The 22,598-nt window shown below is 38.6% G+C and overlaps 1 protein-coding gene across 4 annotated transcripts in view; it reads left to right on the top strand.

The window, feature by feature from the left end:
• The window catches only part of LOC108423515 (BTB/POZ domain-containing protein 7-like), a 42,232-nt gene that overhangs the window by 11,754 nt on the left and 7,880 nt on the right, over window positions 1-22,598 (top strand). For 3 of the 4 annotated variants that reach the window (XM_017690872.2, XM_017690871.2, XM_037541881.1), the window contains exons 2-7: window positions 2,947-3,199; window positions 5,307-6,506; window positions 18,250-18,458; window positions 19,926-20,001; window positions 21,158-21,318; window positions 21,530-21,673. In XM_017690872.2, coding sequence (XP_017546361.1) covers window positions 3,118-3,199; window positions 5,307-6,506; window positions 18,250-18,458; window positions 19,926-20,001; window positions 21,158-21,318; window positions 21,530-21,673 — 1,872 coding nt within the window. In that variant the 5' untranslated portion in view covers window positions 2,947-3,117. Of the gene's footprint in view, window positions 1-2,946; window positions 3,200-5,306; window positions 6,507-11,826; window positions 11,926-18,249; window positions 18,459-19,925; window positions 20,002-21,157; window positions 21,319-21,529; window positions 21,674-22,598 lie in introns of those variants that run through there. The other variant, XM_037541882.1, reaches the window with a different exon arrangement.

Raw genomic sequence — 22,598 nt, forward strand, 5'->3', positions numbered from 1 at the left:
GGTTGTTAAGGGTCCCAATTCTGAGTTTTGAAAACTTGTGGCATTTCATTCATTTTCCTCTGACTTTCCCCCTTCCTTGTGCAAGCAGGTGTTATAGCAAATCTCTTCTGCAATATGGAAAAAATTAATAATTAAATAATTGCTGTTCTGACTTGAAAGTGAAAGAGTGTATAGCTTTTGCACAGTACTGTATACACTGTGTGCAGAATTATTAGGCAAATGAGTATTTTGATCACATCATCCTTTTTATACATGTTGTGCTACTCCAAGCTGTATAGGCTTGAAAGCCAACTACCAATTAAGTAAATCAGGTGATGTGCATCTCCGTAATGAGAGCCGGTGTGGTCTAATGATATCAACACCCTATATGAGGTGTGCTTAATTACCCTTTCCTTTGGCAAAATGGGTCAGAAGAGAGATTTGACGGACTCTGAAAAGTCAAAAATTGTGAGATGTCTTGCAGAGGGATGCAGCAGTCTTGAAATTACCAAACTTTTGAAGCGTGATTACCGAACAATCAAGCGTTTCATGGCAAATAGCCAACAGGGTCGCAAGAAGTGTGTTGAAAAAAAAAAGGCACAAAATAACTGCCCATGAATTGAGGAAAATCAAGCGTGAAGCTGCCAAGATGCCATTTGCCACCAGTTTTGCCATATTTCAGAGCTGCAACGTTACTGGAGTATCAAAAAGCACAAGGTGCGCGATACTCAGGGACATGGCCAAGGTAAGGAAGGCTGAAAAACGACCACCTTTGAACAAGAAACATAAGATAAAACGTCAAGACTGGGCCATGAAATATCCTAAGACTGATTTTCTAAGAGTGACTCTTGATGGGCCAGATGGATGGGCCCGAGGCTGGATCAGTAAAGGGCAGAGAGCTCCACTCCGACTCAGACGCCAGCAAGGTGGAGGTGGGGTACTGGTATAGGCTGGTATCATCAAAGATGAACTTGTGGGACCTTTTCGGGTTGAGGATGGAGTGAAGCTCAACTCCCAGACCTACTGCCAGTTTCTGAAAGACACCTTCTTCAAGCAATGGTACAGGAAGAAGTCGGTATCGTTCAAGAAAAACATGATTTTCATGCAGGACAATGCTCCATCACATGGATCCAAATACTCCACAGCGTGGCTGGCCAGTAAAGGTCTAAAAGAAGAAAAAATAATGACATGGCCCCCTTGTTCACCTGAACTGAACCCCATAGAGAACCTGTGGTTCCTCATAAAATGTGAGATCTACAGGGAGGGAAAACAGTACACCTCTCTGAACAGTGTCTGGGAGGCTGTGGTGGCTGCTGCACGCAATGTTGATTGTAAACAGATCAAGCACCTGACAGAATCTATGGATGGAAGGCTTTTGATTGTTTTTGATATATATTTGGTTTTTATTAAGTTGCCTAATAATTCTGTACAGTAATAGTTACCTGCACAAACAGATATCCTCCTAAGATAGCCAAATCTAAAAAAAAAACCCACTCCAACTTCCAATAATATTAAGCTTTGATATTTATGAGTCTTTCGGGTTGATTGAGAACATAGTTGTTGTTCAATAATAAACAGAATCCTCTCAAATACAACTTGCCTAATAATTCTGCACACACTGTATGTAGACACACAGTTCAGTCTAGACCAAGAGGCTCATACATCTAGAACTGTATAACAGTTTTATAGTGTTTATCATGAAATAATAGAAGTGTTCTATCCCTGCTGGAAATATAGGCTTAATTTGCATAGTCGGAAAAATAAGGCTACATATAAATACGGTATATAGGAGCTGAAAACAGAAATTAAAGCATGAAGCTGTAAAATATAAACATGTCATCTAACAAGTGATCCAAATGATGCACAATTAATGCACTGTAAACAGCAGCTCAGAGTAATTGGCTACACAGGTGACAGAGTAAGCATGTGTTAGCTTGGAGTGGGGGTGTGCTAAAATGGCAGAATTCATAATAAAGCACGCACAAACAAATTTTAAAATAAATGTCTTTTTTCTTTACTTCCATGAACATGAGCATGACTTGAATCAAATTGTGTCTACATTTCTCTAATCACTTGTTTGTTTGTCTTTGCATTTATCCAATTACTTGTTTTCATCACTACAGTTTCTGTAATTGAGCCTTATTCACCATTGCCTTCCTAAGTTTCTTCTTAAATTTGTTTTTGAGAAATGTCCTATGAAAAGCCTGGTTGTAATAAACCACCTTTTGTTGAGGTTTGGGCTATTTTATTCAGATTTACAAGCTGTTATCAAATCTCAGTCATGACCAGTTGGCATAGAAAGTTTGCTATTTCATAGCTCTCCCCTGTCATGCCAACAATCTAGGACTGCAAAAGCCCACACATGGCTCTCAATGTGATTCAGCATGGTTTTACCTGCCTCAGTAGGTGGTTTCACTCCAGGAAGGAGTCAGTTTGCAGACACACAAAACACTCATTTCCACAGAATGAGCAAAATAGTTTTTAGTGAAGTCTTCAGAAGTTTGTCCAAAGTCAGTCAGTGCAAGAAAAGCCATCATTACCTCCATGGGCTAAAGCAGATTACCAGAAATTTACCTCTGAACCAATGAAGCACTCCAATATATTGTAAAATGTAGCTTAGTCAATAAGTTATATTCAGACATATGTTCAATTTAGTAGACATAATTTCCTTCCAAACATAGTTTGCAAATATTGTTCTTAACTTTAAAAAACCCAAACATTCAAAGTCAGTCAGTTATGTCAATTGAAATCGGTTAGCAATTGATTCCTGGTGATTAAAATGTCTACTGTTAATTCAGAACCATATTACCTTCCTTCTTGAACAGCCACATGGACATCAGGGTGAAGTAGTTATTCAGTAACCATAGTGATTGGGCCTCCACTCATCCTACCTTAGCTTACTAACCTATCAGCAATATGATTATTTCAAAACAGTGACTCTGAGTTCTCTCCACCCTCTTTCTGTAGGAGGCATGGCTGTTTGGTCCTTGGCTTCCAGTGCCCAGAGTCCTACACAGGAAGTATTGGACAGAGTAGGCAGCTGAGGAAGGGAGCTCCTTGCTGGGCCGTAATGACGAAGAGACAAGGACGGCCCTGCAGGTGGAAGTGAAGATTTGACCAGGAAGAGGGAGGAAGAAGATGGGAGCCAATGCTTCCAGCTACCCGCACTCATGCTCCCCTCGCTTTGGTGGAAATTCACAGACACAGCAGACCTTCATTGGTAAGTGCTTAAATGGAAAAACTGGTATTTGTGCTAGTATTTTTAATCTGTTGTTGTATGGATACTGATCAGTGCTTGTCTATTGTAAAATGTATATTTCTTTACGTAGTTTAGAGACTGTTTCCGTAAACAGTTTACGCATAACTGTTGCATAACTTCACTCACTGATTAAACTGTGCATCATGTAACATTGCAGGGCAGCTTTGATTAGTGAAAAAAAGCCAAAATCTGAAAGAAAAGGAGATGGTTTTGGTTCAGTGCCAGACTGGTCAAGAAACATCTGCCACCACTGAGGGTGTTTTCTTTTTTTCTTCCTGGTTATGTATGTAGAACCCTTGGACATGGATGGGATGTGCTTTTTATCACAAACTGGCATATTAATGAGCTGGTACATTTAAGAAAGTTGCATAGATCAAATTCAATATTTTTATGGCTTTATTCAACTATTCAGCATTCATCATGCCATTCAAGGTTTGTATGTCAAACATCATTTGAGCATTTAACAGTAGGTTTTTAACATAAGCGTTTAATATAAGTGAGCATTTAACATAAGTGATTGTTGCCACGTCATCATTACAGTTTCTTTATCTGATTGGAATTGGCATCAGTGCACCTCTCACTTTTTAGAAATGTCATTCATCTCAAAAATGTCCTCTCCAAACTTGGAGACCTACTTACCTCATACCATCCTCAGATGAAACATCCTAACCAAGATATTTGACAGCAGAATCCATAGCACTAATCGATGATTAACCCTGGCCTGTGACATTCGCTGGCATTTCTATAATGATTTTTAATCCCCCCCTGTGGAAAGTGCAGTTCAATTACCAGTGAAATGGGGCTGGAGACTGTGATTAACTTGGTGTCACCGGAACCATTAGGGAGAAGGAGCGGGATAATGGGCTGCTGAAGCCTGCATGAACGCTGGGTTTTTTTGGGAGCAGCTAGTTATCAGGTCAGTTCAGTCCTGGAGACTGTGTCTCTGCAGTCTGAATGGCTGCTGATTTTGGGGAAAAGAATCATTCTTCCTTGACGTGTTTCTAGACATGGCTGGCTGGAGACGATTTACAAAGCTGTCACTCATCTGTAATTTCCCAGCTCTCTATGATCTTTCAAAACTAATTGAGTCATTTTTCAGTAGAATCTTCCATTGTGTTTTTTCTTTTCACTGAAAGATATATAACTATATAAAATCTTTGTAGTTTTGTTCTATAAGTTAAATTGGGGATAAGCAATATAGAAAACAAGATCACAATACTTGAAGACTTTGATACGTAATGTAAATCCCAATATTTTGTTTTTCTGAGATTTTGTAAGTTAGAACAGACAAAGTACCAGTTGTACTAATAAATACTATTGCACATTATGAATACAATGATTTTTAGTGTTTCACACACTGTACCAAACTAAAACCAATTAGCCCTTGTTGTGTTCTTTAAGTACTAGTGATGCCTGTGATTTGCTCAGAAAAGCATATGTGATGAAGGTGGGAAACATATTTTCTCATTATCCTTATCATTTCTATTATCATGATGCACAGTATGCACTTCTGACTATGTTGTGGATACACCACAGATGATGCTGAACCGCATGATGTATAAAGACAGCATAGTTATTTGTGTTTAACTGAATTTAGTGCAGCACAGTGAAATGTGAAATGTTGAGAATTATTAACTAATGGATATTTTTAAATGTGACACTACTATTGCTTTGTATTGAAATATCATGACACATAGATCTTGGTCATTTCTGTAAGTATTGCCCACCTCATGATATATGGAAGACTTTGAAGTACTAACCATGCTTTTCCAATATAGGCTAGGGATGGGCATACAAACTATTTTGCTATTTGAGTGTCTATGTTTGTGAGCAAATCCATGAGTATGCAGATTTGTTATAGGCCCATTGTTCTGATTACAAAATAAAAAACATTTCAACATTTTTTTTTTTTTTTTTTTTTTTTTTTTTTTTTGTGCAGCTAGAATGATCCATATCTGCTTGTTTGGTTTAGTGATTATCTTAAGTAAACAAATACTAAGATTTCAGCTTTCTGTAAATGCAGATAATCTTGGTCAACCTTACTGAACTCTTTGTCTCCACCTCTCAGGAACGTCACTGTACTCGCAGCAGGGCTACACTTGGGAACCAAAGCTCTACAGTCTGGAACATAGTGTGCATGAGAGGCCACATGACCGGAAGAAGAAGAGCTCTGGCCTGGCCACCCTGAAGCGCAGGTTCATCAGGCGCCGCAGGGCTGGCCGCTCAGCAGACCATGCACGGCAGATGCGAGAGCTGCTCTCAGGTTGGGACGTGCGTGATGTTAATGCTCTAGTGGAAGAGTATGAGGGCACTGCTGCTCTTAAAGAGCTGAGTCTGGCTGCTGGCCTGGCCAGACCTGAGGTTTCTGCTCTGCGCTCTGACATGGCTGCCCTATTCCAGCACAAGCACTGCACTGACGTGGACCTGGTCTTTCAGGACACCTGTTTCCCTTCCCACAGGGCCATCCTGGCTGCCCGCTGCCCTTTCTTCAAGACTTTACTGTCATCCACAGGTGCAGCAGCTTCGGGCTACGGAGGGACAGAGGTGCTGCTGGACGTGGGCACAGCAGGCATGGATGTTGCACTGTTCTCTGCTCTTTTACACTTCCTGTACACAGGTGAGCTAGGCACTGGAGGAGTGGGCGAGGCAGAAACGCGGCTGAGGAACATGGATGTTCTTCGGCAGCTGAGTGAGGAGTTTGGCATGCCTAACCCTCTGGAGGACGACATGAGGGCACTGTTTAACAACATGTGCTATTACGACTCTGTCCTTAGCTTTTGCTCTGATCCTGAAGTTGCAGAAGCTTGTGATGGAGTGGGTGGTATTAGTGGAGGGGGTATCACCGGAGGCAACACTGTAAACAGCAGCACTGGAAGCGGTGGGCAGTCACCATCGCCCGAGGAGGACTTGAGGGCCCACAAGGCTGTCCTCTCAGCCCGGTCTCCTTTCTTTCGGAACCTGCTGCAGCGGCGCATTCGGACAGGTGAAGAGATCACCGAGCGCACACTGCAGACTCCCACGCTGATCGTACTGGACGAGTCCATCATTCCACAGAAGTACGCCCGCGTGATCCTCCACTGCATGTACACGGATGCTGTCGACCTCTCCTTGGTCCTCCATGGCAGTCCTTCTGTAGGCAGTCTGAGTGAGGCTCAGGCACTGCTCACAGGCAGTGGAGCTGGCAAGGGTGCTCTATCTTCACGCACAGAAGAAGCCATGGAGCTCTACCACATTGCCCTGTTCCTGGAGTTCAGCATGCTGGCCCAAGGTAAGCACACTCATGTACTTTACCTGTAAGTAAGTAAATTTTATTTAAAAGCACTTTTAACACAACAAGTCTTGATTGAGCAGACTCATGTTAGAGTTTCTAGTCAAAAAATGGCCTTTAAGTAATAGTTATTTATTTATTTTTAATGAGAATTTCTGAGGAGATAAGTTAATGCACTTACATTAGGAAGAGGAAAACCAGTGGAAAATAAATGGAAAGAACAGTTTCCACACCTGGAAAGAATAATTGAAAGACAAAGTACACAAACAGTACTCAAAATCAAGCTCCACTGTTGCTTCAAATGTGAAAATAATCCTTTTTCTGTCCATCCTTTCACTGTGAGGAGACAACTCAATTGGCATTATTGTGCCAGTCTAGGGAGATATATTGTATAAACATATAGATATTAGTGTATATTCCTCATCCAGTAGCCTTGTCCCATGTTAAAATGTTCAGATTCCATCAGTTCATTTATGTAGCAGGTGACCTTGAGGAATTTGTTACTGATTGCTGGAGATTTGTATGGAAAGAAACAAAAGTTGTACCAATAGACACCTTAAACTGATAATTTGGTTTGTAAAGGTATTTGCCACAGAAGGGAGAATATTTCTCTGTCAGATTTTATTCTGTTTGGTTATTAATGGATAGTTTGTACTTTTGGCTCGATGCAGTGCATAAATTTTCCAGACTCACATCAGATAATAAGGATTTGGAAGGCCGTGGTTTGAAACCTATGGGCCTTAAAGCTGAGAGAAATTCTCATTTATAGCCATCTTCAACCACCTTCCTTTAGCTCTCACATCTTTTCATTTCCATATCCTCTCTCTTCGTTCATTAGTTCTCATTTTTTCACATGTAATACACTGCTTTTTCCAATGTAAAGCAACTTTCACAATCATTCTGACTTTCCCTTTACCACTTCACTTCTTCTCCTTTCTGATCAGTAATTTCCTAGTTCTGTTTTCTGTTAGCTTACTGTTTATTCAGGCATGACCTATAGAGGTAGGTTACAGTGCACATTTAGGAGCAGTTTAGAGTGTGAAAAACCTTCTGGCTCTTCTTTGTCCCCTTTTGGGGCTGTTTGGTTTCCATTTCTGTGTGTAGTCATTTATTTTGAGAAAGAAAATTATATTGATGTGCTCCATATCTGAGGGTGCGTTGGGAGCTTGCTTTGTTGTTCATGCCAGTTGGTCAGCACTGTTAGTCCTTAGTAAGAGTATGCCAAGTAGAAATGAACTAATGAAGTCTTTCATAGGCTGTACTAGGCCAAATTAGGGGAAAAGGAAAAAATTACTATATTAAGTTTTCTCTAAAAAATGCTGTAGAATATTCAGATTCAGATAAATTGACATTTTCACAGGAAACTTGTATTTCTAATGTCAGCATTTCTTAGGCGGGTCTTAGGAAGTTATTGTGGACTCTGCATTATGCAAATCGCTTTTGTCGGAAACAAAACTTTCTCCAGAAGTTTTACTTTACAGGAGAAGGAAAAAAGATTTTTCCAGTTAATTTTGGGCCATTTCATTTGGTCCATTCATCATAAAATTCACATACAGTGTAAAGGGCAACACGCATTTTTAAATTATGCCAAAATCTGAAACACAAAAATGGAGATACGCGGGTTTGTTACAGAAGCAGCCATCCATTAATTAATCCATGCGCCGTCAACTAGTCCTGAATGCTACCCTCATCACTGATCAATGAGCTAATAAATACAACCAAGATAGCATTAGTGTAACTCTTACCTTATCCAATGAACAAAATAATGAAAACAGTGATTCTACCTTCATTCAGTGCAAAATGTAAGCCAGAATTCTTTTAACCCTTTCAGCCAGAGAAGAGCCAAACCGAGGGAATGGGTTTAGATTGCCAAATAGCTACACTACCAACTTTACCTTTTAGCTTGACAAGTCAATTCTGACATTTAAGCAATCCATTCTCTCTATTTTAATGATTATTTCAAGATAGTAATTCAAGTTATACACAATAAGATATCATAAAGACATCTAAAAGTTTGTCAAACGTATTTTCTAAGATTCGGTGTCATTAGAAGGGGGTTTTCCTAGTGTTTGAACTGTAAAATCTCGCTCTGGAGACTTGGAGAAAGATGGTGTTAGCGTGCGTTTTGCTGATGGACAAGGAAAGGACATTTTTGATGTCATGTCAGAATTTTACTGTCATTATTATATGTGCTGAAGCTAGATTAAAATGTATTGGAATTTGTTTGCAGGCATTTTTGGCTTAAATGATCATACACAGTGAATGTTTTAATTTCAGTTGGTATGAAAAATATCTGTCTGTAATATATGCTGAATCCAGTGTGTCATCAGTGTGAAGACTACTAATATTATTATGCTCTAAGATTAAGGGTGCAATAATACAAGAGCATATATCTTACATGGCTCCATTGTTGAACACAGTATGGTATGTATACAGTCATATGCAAAAATGTAGACTCTCTCTCTCTCTCGCTCTCTCTCTCTCTCTCTCTCTCTCTCTTTTTTATATATATATATATATATATATATATATATATATATATATATATATATATATATATATATATGTGTGTGTGTGTGTGTGTGTGTGTGTGTGTGTGTGTGTGTGTGTGTGTGTGTGTGTGTGTGTGTGTGTGTGTATATGTATTTTCACTTAGAGAATCAGCAAACATGTAGGTTGAGCATGATTAATAATAAATTTTTGCGTGTGCCTGTATTTAGGGCTGGACAGTATGACTATATTTTATTGTCATTGTGATACTTTTCTCATGCAATACCTTGTTATCGTTGCTGATATTGTCAGAACTGAACTGAACATTTGCTTGTATCATCACAAAGAGAGCATATTCAAACCTGTTTAAAAGGCTGTAGCATAGTGCAGTATGTTAAACTGAATTTAAAATAATTGTAATTACAGTTTTTGATAGTCTTTTTTTAAATGTGATACTGCTCTGGCATTTATGTCTGCACTAACTTATCTCAGGAAAAACTCTTCATCTTCATGTGTCATTATAGTTTTTCCGTATTGCCAACTGCTACATGATCCAGTAACATATTAAGAGGCTGCTGGGATTACTTATCTCTTAGTTACAGATTGTTGAGACATGCAGTATCAGCTCTTGCTGTTAAACCTGTCAAGGCTTCATAATTTCCTTTATTTACTCAGTTATAGCCAATTATTGGCTGAGAGCTATAGAGGGCCTCTGTCGAGCAGTAGGGGTCAACAGTTATCCCAGCCATTTTCCCCTCTTTCAGAAGAAAAGGTGTCTCATGTGTTGGACAGGTTCTTTGTTTTCTAGGTTACTTTATTGGAGGTATTGCCTAAAGCTTAATGTTATGTCTGCTTGTCTTTTTATTTACCTTTACCTTTTATTTACCTTACCTTTTTATTGCAGCTCTTTTACAGTCTTTTTGTGGTCATTTACTGTCAAATAAGGCCTTGGGATTTATGGTGACATCAGTGTAACTGTCTCTAAAAGTTGTTTGAGTCAGTTATAGATCAAGTGCAGTTACCTAGAAGTGGACAAGAAAATATTAACTCTAACTGTATCCAGATTAGAAATCTCATCACTGTCTGTAATTTAACAATGGAGAAAGAAAGCGACTGGAGAGAGTGAAAGGGAGAGAGAGAATTTGAGCAGACTCATTCACTTTTTTCTGCTTTCTTCACCCAAAGTGACATGAACTCTTTTCTGCATTATGAAAACCTTGAGGTCCACACTGGCCTTTTACACAACATATAGGCCTACTTGTATGCTCCTTTAGTCTGTTTTCATGCTAATTTTCCTTGTCGAGTCACTCATGCTTACTCATTGCATTATACTTATGCATTGCTTTGCTATTATTTTATTGCTCATCTGTTATTAGCAGCAGCTTGTCATTCAACAATGATATAAATGTCTACCAAGAGTCAAAAGGCAAAACAGGTCACTTACGCAAACAGTACAGCACTGATGTGCTGATGGATGTTGAATGCTCTGATATTGAATTCCTTGTTTGGTGCGGGTTATCGTAAAATGTGTTCCACCAGCAGCAAACTGAACCACTGTTCACTTGGAAGTGAAAATTCTAGATTCTCAAAAGGATTAAATGGGGAGGGTTGCTGTCTTGCCTTTGCAATATCATGGTATAATGCTGAGTTGTAATTGTAGTAAGTTAAAGAATTAAATGCAGTATTTTGCAACACTAAATAGGATGTCTTTGTTGCAATAGCACATTTTCAGTCCACCTAGGCACTTATTTTGATGGTTGAGGAAGCATTCAGTAATTTTCTAAAATAGCCAGTCTCCCCAGAAGGCTGCCATGGAGGAATCTGGAGCATGAGTCTGTTCACAAACACTGAAAACCTTAAAAATATGTCTAATTGTAAATCTTCATAAGTTAATCGCTAAGCGATTGGTATATTAACATGCCACTTTTTAAATATTTTATTGCTTCCCAGTAAATTGTGAAAGCACTCCAGATTTCATCACATACTGTATAAACACACAGGCTCTATTGTGCACATGTATTGATATTGACATCAACCATTTAACTTCATTAAACTTCATCCAATATTTTCTTATGACCAAGAAATGACATTTAGTTCTTCATTCCAAATAAATGCACTTGAAATCATGGCAGTTTGGAAACACACATGTTTAGAAGTTTCATGTCTGTGTTGACCCAGTTTGTTCCATCAATTGAATTTTTCATTTGCATTGATCAAAAATATAACATACAATATAAAAAATGAACGTCCCTTAAAAAGATGCAATCATGCAGTCATGATTAGACACTGAAAACAGTTTGAAAGTCACATATTTATTTAATATGGAACAGGAACTAATGGCTCAAGACTTAAGCTAGCTACACATTTTACACTGGCAGCACATTTAAAAGTAATATCCAGTAGCTTACATCAGATAAAGTTCCAGCAGTATAGCAAATTCCAAACTTCCCTATGAACTCTCACTTCTGTTAATGTCTTTACACAAATTAGAAGAAGTGCAATACAGCTGTCTTTTCTACACCTCATGAATTAGTTTCTGGCTCGTTTTAACCATATTTGGTGAAAAGTGGTGAACGTAACACCTGTGTTTTTGTTGAAGTAGAACATCAGTGTGATGTGTCAACAGTAGAAACGGGGCATCTGTCAAAAATGGCACTCTGCCACTTGTGGTAGAGACCGCTTCATTGATTACATCAGGAGTGTTTTGGTTTGTATTGTCGCTCACTTGCATGCTCTTTCATTCATTTTAGTTTTTCTTTTCTTACTTATTGTCAGTTTGTTGCTTTGTTGTGGTTTTGTTTTTTTTTAATGGCTGGTTTTCATTGCCAAGTTCTAGGTGAGCAAGGTGGCACGAGATTATGTTGGAGTGAATTTATCGGGAGATGGTGGCTATCATCGTATCATCATCTTTGAAAAGCACATTGCAAGGTCAGAGGTAGTTTTGGTGTATAGTACACCTTACTGAAGTTGATGTTGACTGAAGTTTCTGATGTTGATTTTTAATTTATTTATTTTTTGTATGCTTTCGATAATTTTTTATTCGCAGGGCCCTACAATACTGCATATGCTTGAAAAATCTGGATAATCTTTGATCGATTACGTCTGATACACATACTACAACCCTGGGAAAGTAGGAATTGGCCTGCTCCAGATTTGACATTGATTCACATCACACAGGTTTATATTGAGAATGTAAAAGTTTTAAAGGTCTATATAGTCCTGTGAATCCCTGTTGGGAAATAGAGAACAGAGGCAGTTTCTTTCATCTCTCTGGCAGAACCTCCAAAGCAAACCTCCAAAGGAAAAGCAAGGATTTACCCTTCAAAGGGTGTGTGTGTGTGTGTGTGTGTGTGTGTGTGTGTGTGTGTGTGTGTGTGTGTGTGTGTGTGTGAGTGTGTGTGTGTGCGTGCGTGTGTGTGCATGCGTGTGCATGTGTGTGTGCCAGCTGTTAGAAGAGATACAGAGGAGTTGGGGAATGTGTTGGAACCAGATAATGAAGGAAATATAGACATAGAGGTTATAGGGATGGGGGGATGGAGTAGTAGGAGATTGGATGCAGTAAATGTAGAGTGGGGACAGATGGAGGAAGAAAAGTCCAAAAAGAGATGGTAGGGAAATGAGGGAGTGCAACAAAATCCAGTTATTTCACTGTAGTCTGATCACTAGAGATAAATGCAAATCCTTATTTACCTTTATCAATCTGAGCAGTCACTTGAGAAAACAGGAAACTTACATTTAGGACACAGTGCAAGAGCTAAGAAGGGAGTGAAAAATTCTTCTGATATGTCATAGGTTTCCTTATTTTTGACCAGTTATGCAGCTTGGCTTGACCTTTTTTGTAATTTGTTCCATTTTAACAAACCACAAGTCCAGAAGAAGCTTCACCCATTCACAAATATTCACTATTAACAACAAAACCATTGCTATCACTCTCTCACATGAGATCCAGAGTCTTGGTTAGGCACTGATCTGATTGTATGAAATTATATTTTGTTAGAATTGGTCAGCTGTAACCACTACAGCATTTAATGTAATGGCAGTGTCCTTTTTATGTACAGACCCAATTCCAAGGATGTTGGGACAGTATGTGAAATCCAAATAAAAACAGAAAGCAGATTTATAAATCCTCTTTAACCTGTATTTAAATGAAAGCAGTACAAAGTCTCTCTCACTCTCGCTCTCTCTCAGGTCTTTTGCAGACTACAACAGGTTTTCTTCCAGAATGGTCCTGTATTTGGCTCCATCCATCTTCCCATCAATTTTAACCATTTTCCCTGTCCCTGCTGAAGAAAAACAGGCCCAAACCATGATGCTGCCACCACCATATTTGACAGAGGGGATGGTGTGTTCAGGGTGATGAGCTGTATTGCTTTTGCGTCAAACATAACGTTTTGCATTGTGGCCAAAAAGTTCGATTTTGGTTTCATCTGACCAGAGCACCTTCTTCCACATGTTTGGTGTGTCTCCCAGGTGGCTTGTGGCAAACTTTAAACGAGGCTTTTTATGGATATCTTAGAGAAATGGCATTCTTCTTGCCACCTCAGCTGTAGATCTCTGCGGTTCATCCAGAGTGAGCATGGGCCTCTTGGCTGCATCTCTGATCAGTCTTCTCCTTGTTTGAGCTGAAGGTTTAGAGGGATGTCTGGGTCTTGGTAGATTTGCAGTGGTCTGATACTCCTTCCATTTCAGTATGATCGCTTTGCACAGTGCTCCTTGAGATGTTTAAAGCTTGGGAAATCTTTTTGTATCCAAATCCGGCTTTAAACCTCTCCACAACAGTATCTCGGACCTGCCTGGTGGTGTTCCTTGGTCTTCTTGATGCTCTCTGCGCTTTGAACAGAACTCTGAGACTATCACAGAGCAGGTGCATTTATACGGAGACTTGATTACACAAAGGTGGATTCTATTTATCATGATCAGTCATTTAGGTCAACATTGGATCATTCAGAGATCCTCTCTGAACTTCTGGAGTTAGTTTGCTGCACTGAAAGTAAAGGGGCCGAATAATATTGCACGCCCCACTTTTCATTTTTTTATTTCTAAAAAAAGGTTTCAAATATCCAATAAATTTTGTTCCACTTCACGATTGTGTCCCACTTGTTGTTGATTCTTCACAAAAAATTACAATTTCATATCTTTGTTTGAAGCCTGAAATGTAGCAAAAGGTTGAAAAGTTCAAGGGGGTCGAATACTTTTGCAAGGCACTGTATATAATATAAAATAAAATTAACACACACACACACTACAAACTGAATGAGGATTTTAAATATTTCATCCTCTACAGTGCGTAATATTATCAAATGATTAAGGGAATCTGGAAAAATCTGTGCCTACAGTACAAGGCTGAAGACAACAGCTGAATGCCTATGACTTTTGATATCCAGACAGCACTGCATTAAAAATCAGCATGCTTCTGTGATGGATATCACCACATGAGCTCAGGAATACTTTGACAAATTGTTGTCAGTATACACTGTCCGTTGCTGTATCTGCTATGCACAGCAGAAGTCATATGTCAGCAATGTCCAGCAATGTTGGCTCAGGCTCATCTGAAATGGATTGATCCACAGTGGAAACATGCATATACAATGAGCATCATGTTCTCTGGGCAAAGAATTAATGGACCATCCAGATCAAAAGCCATGGTACGGGGGTGTATTGGTGCTCATGGCATGGATAACTTTCACATCTGTGAAAGCACCATTAACACTGAAAGACATATACACATTTTGGAGCAACATATGCTGTCTTTTTCTGGGACGTCTATGCTTTATACTTCTTCGACATGATAACCAAGAAACATTCTGCTGGTGCTACCGCAGCATATATGTGTGCTTAGAGGGTGCAGGTGCTAGACTGCCCTGCCTGTCTCCCTTTGAAAATGTGCTGCATTATGAAGTGCAAAAAATATGACAAGAAAGACCCCATGTGGTTGCACATCTGAACACTTTTATATGACTGAAGAACTGCAAAAAAAAAAAAAAAAAACACTTTCACAAGTGGAACAGTTTGTGTCTTCAGTCCCCAAACGATTAAGTGCTGTTAGAAGGAAAAGTGATGTAACCCAGGGGTAAACATGCTAAAGTCTTAACTTATTTGGAATGTGTTTCAGGCTAAGTTCATAAGGTAAAACATATGGGGAAAAATGTTTTGTACTGTTTTCAATTTAATATAGGCCAAACATAATTTATTAATCACTGCTTTGTGTTTATTAGCCTTTCACATACTATCACATACTAGCTATTATTGAATTGTGTTTGAACATTCAGGACACAGCTTTAGTACAAGAGACAAAAACGAACTTAAATCTTCAGATATGTATTGGTTCTCCTTATTTTTGACAAGTTATGCAGGAGAGGTCATTTTATGATGCAGATAAGTTTCTGATTGAATGGAAATTTACCACTTGTTTGCTTTTCAGTCAGCGGTGTTGGGAAACGCACTTTTTATCTTTTCAGCTTTACATCATCCTCCACATCGAACAGCATCATAGCAGCAAACTGCATTCTAAATCATGTCGTCTATTTATGATGTGTTCTCCTTTCGCTGTTTCAAGCCTTTGGAGGTGAGGCTGTTTCAAGTTGTCATAGTCTGAGAGATGCTGAAATGGGACTGCCCGTCTCTCACAGAAGAAGCAGGAGCCATTAAAAATGGAATCGGAAAAGAGGCATGATGATTAAGTATGAGAGTGCTGTGGTGAAGATAAAATTCCCCTGCAGTGAGGTGATACTGGGGCTGCTTCACCATCTAGCACTGGAGATGTTTTCGGTACGGACCAGGGAGCTGACATTTTAAGAACGAATCTTCTGCTATTGCCAGCAGCCGACAGATAGTTATGTGTGTGCTTGCCTCACTAATCATATCGCTTTTCTAATACCAGAAAGCTTTTTTCCCGGTATGCTAGTTTGCCTTAAGCAGTACTTGTTTGTTTATAGAAGAAAAAAAAAACAATAAATGGATCTTTCATGTCCCTGTGGCTACCTCCTTCTTAATTTAACCTACATCACCTGACAGCTTATGTAGCCTCACATCCACAGGCGTCACTAGTTGAAGCTTACTTTGAATAGATTAATGCAGAGCAGCTAACTTCCCTTCTCTCCATGTTTACTTAATGTGGAGAATGTGGGACTGGAATGGGGGCAGTAGGAAGCGAAGCCCGGAAGGTGTGAAGGTATCAAAGGCATTGCTGTGGGTTGGTAGTTAATGGAGTTCAAGCAGCACCCGCTGTTCTGGTATGTGCTCTGATTTGAGAAATGTTTGGGAAATTGGTTCACAAGGGGGAGGGGCGGGTGGTAAGATGACTGAGACTTCAGAGTGCAGGATAGTTTCTTCCACTCTAAATCCATGTCGTGAAATGCTGCTTGACCTTATTTTGATATAGTCGTGGTTTCTCTCTCAAACCTGGGTGTTAAAACAATAATGGTAACTATGATGACTTCATATCGATAATGCATATTTGAATTGAAAATTATTGTGCTGTTCTGTTTCTCAGCTCAATGAGCATCAAAGGCTTGAACTGTGAGTAATTTCTACTTTGGTACGCTGGGTTGCAGTGTGTGACTAGAATAAGGGAGAAAAGTTTAGCCAACTTATAACAGCATACAACAGTGTGATGGTTAAAATATACCTGAAATCATAATGGACCTTTTTTTTGATCTTCGTAGTTCCTGCCTGTGGTCATATGCATTGTAATTTGGCATATCATTTATAAGGCAAATTCCTGATTTCCCAAAATCTTTCATCAAGATGATCTGCCTCATAAACTTTGATTTCCTACCAGCAGGTGGTAAAATAATGTTCACCAATAAAATGTTTCACCACCAACCTTTCCTGATACTGTGTTTTACTCATAAGTAGTACTGAAGTAAAATGTCATGATTTCTAATCCACATTGATTTACCATCTTACCAGCTATTTTCAGTGCTGAAATAATGTAAAAGGCCATGAGTTGTGAAAAAAATTTCCAAAAAGGCCACAAGACCTGCCTTTCAAAAATGGTGGTTTTCTTTTAGTCAGATGCAACTAGAATACTATTCAGATTAATTAGTTGCATGTGGTTATTAGTCAGATATATTTACTTTGAATTATATGGAATATTATCTTGTGCTAAAATGTGTTGGTCCTAGCACTCCTTCAACCCTGGCTATGCAGTTTCTGGGCTCTTTCAGAAATCAGTTGTGCAAACTGTAGGTTTGCAAGGTGTGATTCAGTGATACTGGCATTGTGTTTTTCTGTGCAGTGGTACTTGGGCAGTAGTACAGTGTTATATTGCTTTGGCTGCACTCAGGCAACTGTTGGGTGGTGAGACTCTGACCTGCAGGTGATAATAAAAGCAGGGGGCCACGGTACTGCAAGCTTTAGCCTTTGGGAGAAAAAAAAAAGCCTTGGATTATCTTGGTTGGTGCTTGCCACATTCTGTGCTTGCTGCTACATAGAGTGATTCATAGGTGTTGAGCTGTGGGTGTGCTGGGCTGGATCTCTGCAGCAGACTTGGGCTGATTTTTATCTCTGCCCTTCTGTCCTTGTGCAGTTAATATGTGCAGGAGGCAAATGGCAGAACATCCCAAATGGAAAAATACAACCTTCTGAGAAGACACAGGCCTAGTTTATACAACTCTGACCTATCAGCCAAAGATGTCATCTATATTGAGTATAGATATCAGGCAGATATCAGCAGACAATGCTGCATTAGCTGTGAGAGGGGAAAAAAATGACTGAATCTGATCCAGTCCTGCAACAAATCCAGCTTGAATTAGCACACACTCACACTGTACAATGTGATGTTAGCTGTGGATTTCTTCCTGTGAAGTAGTATTTGAGTAGTTTTAGCATGATAGCCTACTGTTAGATGCTCATCTTAAAAGTGCTTCTATTAAAAATGTCTTCTTTTAAAGCTTAGTAGTTTTAAAAGAAATGTAAAATCTCACCTTTTTAATTTGGTTTGATTCAGCATTTTAAAAATACACTGAATTCACAAATAAGGCTATTAGAAGTATTTACACAATAGTACAATATAGACAGTAAAATCTGTATACAGGCTTTTTGGATTTTTACATTTGAAAACAGCCCAGTAATCTTACTGAAAATTATTATTATTATTATTATTATTATTATTATTTGTAATCTATTATAACACTCCAAAACCTGTGCAGCTGAATAACTACCCTTAGACCCATAATTCTAATAATTTCCACAGTTGTTGAAACCAGTAAATTTTTAGCAGTCAAAAACACTGTAATTCTGTTTCTCTCAGGCTGCGAGGACATCATTGTGGAGAGCATCTCTCTCGAGTCTCTGATCTCCATTCTGAAGTGGAGCTCCCAGCCTTATGGCTCCAAATGGGTCCACAGGCAGGCCATGCATTTCCTGTGTGAGGAGTTCAGCCAGATCATGACCTCAGAAGTACTCTATGAGCTGACCAAGGATCAGCTGCTGGCTGCCATCCAGTCAGACTACCTGCAGGTATAACTCTGTGCTCCCTGATGACAATGATATTGCAAAGCTCTCACCTTAATAATACCACTGTGGCACATTGTTTCCTTTTTAACATTCATGGGATGTAACTTTTATCTATGTCTTTCATGCATGTACGTTTACTAGATCTGTATTTTTCTTTGTTTAGAAGGGTAGACATTATGTTCTTGTTTTTTCATTATAATCCAAGCTGTATAACAGAGTGACCTGATGACCTACTTTCCACTGGGTTTTGCAATTAATTTGAGCTGCACCTCCCAAACAGGAGCTATCTGATAAACTCACCTTTTGTGTCAATGCAAAACAATCTCATGGTTTAAACTGGACCTGAGGGCGTAAGTATACACACACACACACACACACTTATACTCTCACACTGAGATGGATTTCAGGATCAAGGCTTTTCTGACACCTCATGTTTGCTGTCTACAATGCCTGAGGTAGTTGAAGGGGAATTCCACAGATTTTTCTAAATTTCTACGTACTTTATTTCTACATAAATCATTTACAGTTTAATAGCTGTTGTGAAATGCTGAATTGTAGAGAAACATACCTAGTATCTTTACAGTGGTGATAGGAGGTTCAAAATGTCACACATTTTTTATGTTTCAAATATTATATTCAAAATATTTTATTTGCTATCCAAAAAAGGACCAGTGAACAAACATGTCTTTTGAATTGAACGTTTTTATTTTCATTTTTACCAATATCCTAAATTCAGAAAATAAATGGAAATTATATAAAACATATTTAAGTTTCTTCCCTGAAGAGGATGTGTTAACTTATTTTCACTTGGAAAATTGACGAAACATTTTACTTGGGGCGTATTCAAGCATTTGCATATGACTGTAAAACAAAAAAGGCTTTATTTGTTTTATAATTGCCCTGCATGTACCTCATGTACAAACATTGTTTTAATCCCAAACCTTCTTCTAAAATCTACTGTTAAAAATGTTGGCATCAAGCATAAGAGTATTTACACCCATTTTGTGTTAAAACGTTCTGTGAGATAGCTTTGTTACCACTGTAATTCTGACTCATATGTATATATACATATATGTGTGTGGGTGGGTGTGTGTGTGTGTGTGTGTGTGTGTGTGTGTGTGTGTGTGTGTCTGTGTATATGTGTGTGTGTGTGTGTGTGTGTGTGTGTGTGTATATATATATATATATATATATATATATATATATATACATTTTTACACATCTTAATAGGTTAATTATGCAGAAATTTTGAAACATTGTTGAAGTGCCCCTGTAATAAAGGAATTGTGCTGGACACAAAAAAAAACAGGCTGAGGAGTCAGTGTAAGAGCTACAGTGCTAAAGTGGGTTCATGCCTCTGCACCAATCTGTCATATGGGTTTCAAACCATTCAGCCCATCTTTGTGAAATATGAGGCTGGTGATATTCTTGTGCTGTGTCTCGCTGTCTCCCCCACCCTCTCTTTCACAGGCGAGCGAGCAGGACATTCTGAAGTATGTGATTAAGTGGGGTGAGCACCAGCTCATTAGGAGGATGGCTGACCGAGGTGAGATTGTTGTTCCCAGTGACCCTCCAAAGTCGCCCCTACTGCACTGGATATTTCTGCCTTATCTCAAATATATGCTCTATAATAGGCTATGTAATGGACCGCTGTGACAGTTACATATTTAGTATTCAGCTATACTGGAGGTCTTTCAAAATTAGAGCACTACACACATACTCTACTGCATGTGTGTGGACATAGGTATACTCTGTCATTCAGAAGTTTGTAATCACAGCGCATTTATTTTACAGTTAGATTTCACAATTCAGATTGTTTACATTACAACACACAGAATGGGAGTTGGATGTGAACAAGCAGAATGCATTTTATTGGAGGCAAATCTGAAAATGAAAGACAGCAGAAACACATTTATTGAGTTATGAGTGCTGTGTAAATGACATGAGTTCTAATATCTGACTGCTGCTGTGATACCCTTAGAGGGCAGCCGTGAACAATGTTTGTTTATTTGAGCTCAAGCTGTTGTATTGACATTTAGGAAACAAAGTAGTTAATTAATAACTTTGGCTACTTCAGGCCTGTACTTTAATACCTTCATACACAGAACAAACACAGTAAACTGTTAATCGCAGTTGTTTATATGGGAATTACTTGCCAGCCCAATTTTGATGATTATGACAGACCTAACATCTAGCATTTTGGGAACAATAAGTTTATTATTATTATTATTATTATTATTATTATTATTATTAATGTTGTTGTTGTTTTGTTGTTATCGTTATTATTATTAATAATAACAAGAAGAAGAATAACAATGTACTGTAATTATTTATTTTATATAAAATTTTCTAGATTTGATCACCAAATAAAAATCCAAGCCATTCTGGATATGAATTTTACTATAACTTCATTTTCAATGTAATACAGCTTTCAGAGGAATTTTAGAATAACACCCATTAATCATTAGGGCACATTTTAAAATTACTTTCTTGCATTCTGCTAATTATTGGATCCCTATGTTGCACAGAATGACCATATAAGAATCATTCTATACATTTATCAGCCATCAGATTGTTTTTATATTACTGAAAACACTGATTCCAAATGTTTTGAACAGTAGTGTATAATAGAACCTTATAGTATGTATAGTGATATAGCAAAATACTGATGTATAACTATGTAATGTTTTTGTGCGAGTCAGAGCCCAATCTACTGAGTGGTACAGCTCACAGTGTGAATAAGCGAGGGGTGAAGAGGAGAGATCTGGATGTGGAGGAACTGAAGGAGATCCTGTCACCTCTGCTGCCTTATGTTCGCATGGAGCACATTCTCCCAGCCAACAGTGATGTCCTTGCTGATGCAGTGAGTGCTTGTTTGTATGCACATGCATGACATTTCCAGATATCATTTGTGACAGGACCCGGCCAGGTCATGTCATGGCTGGGCCCCAAATTACCTTCAGTATTTCACTATCTCTCTCTAACGCAACCAGTCAGTGACAGCTGAACGAAGGTGTGTGTGGAAGCAGTGTCAGCAGCTGTGCCGGGTTTGAGATGTCTGTTCTTTGCTGCAGATGAAGCGCGGCCTGATCAGCACTCCTCCGTCAGACATGCTGCCCACTGCAGAAGGAGGCAAGGTCAACGCCTGGCTCAGGCAGAGAAACACAGGCATCTATGTGCGCCCGCGCCTATTTTCTCCATATGTGGAGGAGGCAAAGGTAGGACTTCTTTCTGCCTTCCTACAGTTTCAGTAGCTTTTCAGTATTAGCAAGAGAACAAGTTTTACTGCCCTTACTCACATGAAATTAGTCTTGACAGTAGTTCCCATTAAAGGCAACACAAAAACAAGTAGCAAATTAAAAACAAATATGGGACAGGAAGAGGAGAAGGGAATAGAGAAAAATAGTGAAGAAAATAATAATGTATAAAAAATAGTGGGTACTAGTTCAGTTAAGTTCAACTAGTTCAAGTTACATGTACTGCAGTTAATTTTGGAAAGTAATCTTCTTACATTACATTTGAATCCTATCTTACATTGCTGGGCTGTTTTGCACACTCTTACTGTCACACCTCTTACTCTAGAGGTTTAGCATTTAGCTCAGGTTTAGCACCTGACAAACTCCTTTGCTGTTCGTAAGTAAGTCCTATGTAAGTTCCTGTGCTGATTAACTTTTTAAGGCTAATGAAAAAAAGTGGTTATTTCTGTTTTTGTTTTTTTTTTATTTGCCCTTTTTTGTTATCAATGCAATTACTGAATACTGTTATTTATTTGATAGTGCTGTGAAAAAGTATTTGCCCCTCACCCAATTGCCTCTATTTTTGCTAATTTGTTACATTTAAGTGTTTCAGATCATCCAGCTAATTTTATTATAAAATAATGACATCACGAGCAAACATAAAATGCAGCTTTTTTAAAATCATTCCATTTATTGAAAGATAAAGATTTAATTTTGCCCCCCCCTTAATCTAACAACTGATTGTGCCACCCTTGGCAGTAACAGCTGCAATCATATGTTTGTGATAACTTGCGATAAGCCTTTTACATTGCTGTAGAGGAATACTGGCCCAATTGTTTTAATTCTTAATTTATTGTCACTCTCACTTATCAAATCACTAATCAAGTATTTAACAATCAGAATTGTG

Source organism: Pygocentrus nattereri, chromosome 10 (genome assembly GCF_015220715.1).
Source record: "Pygocentrus nattereri isolate fPygNat1 chromosome 10, fPygNat1.pri, whole genome shotgun sequence".
Taxonomy (NCBI): Eukaryota; Metazoa; Chordata; class Actinopteri; order Characiformes; family Serrasalmidae; genus Pygocentrus; species Pygocentrus nattereri.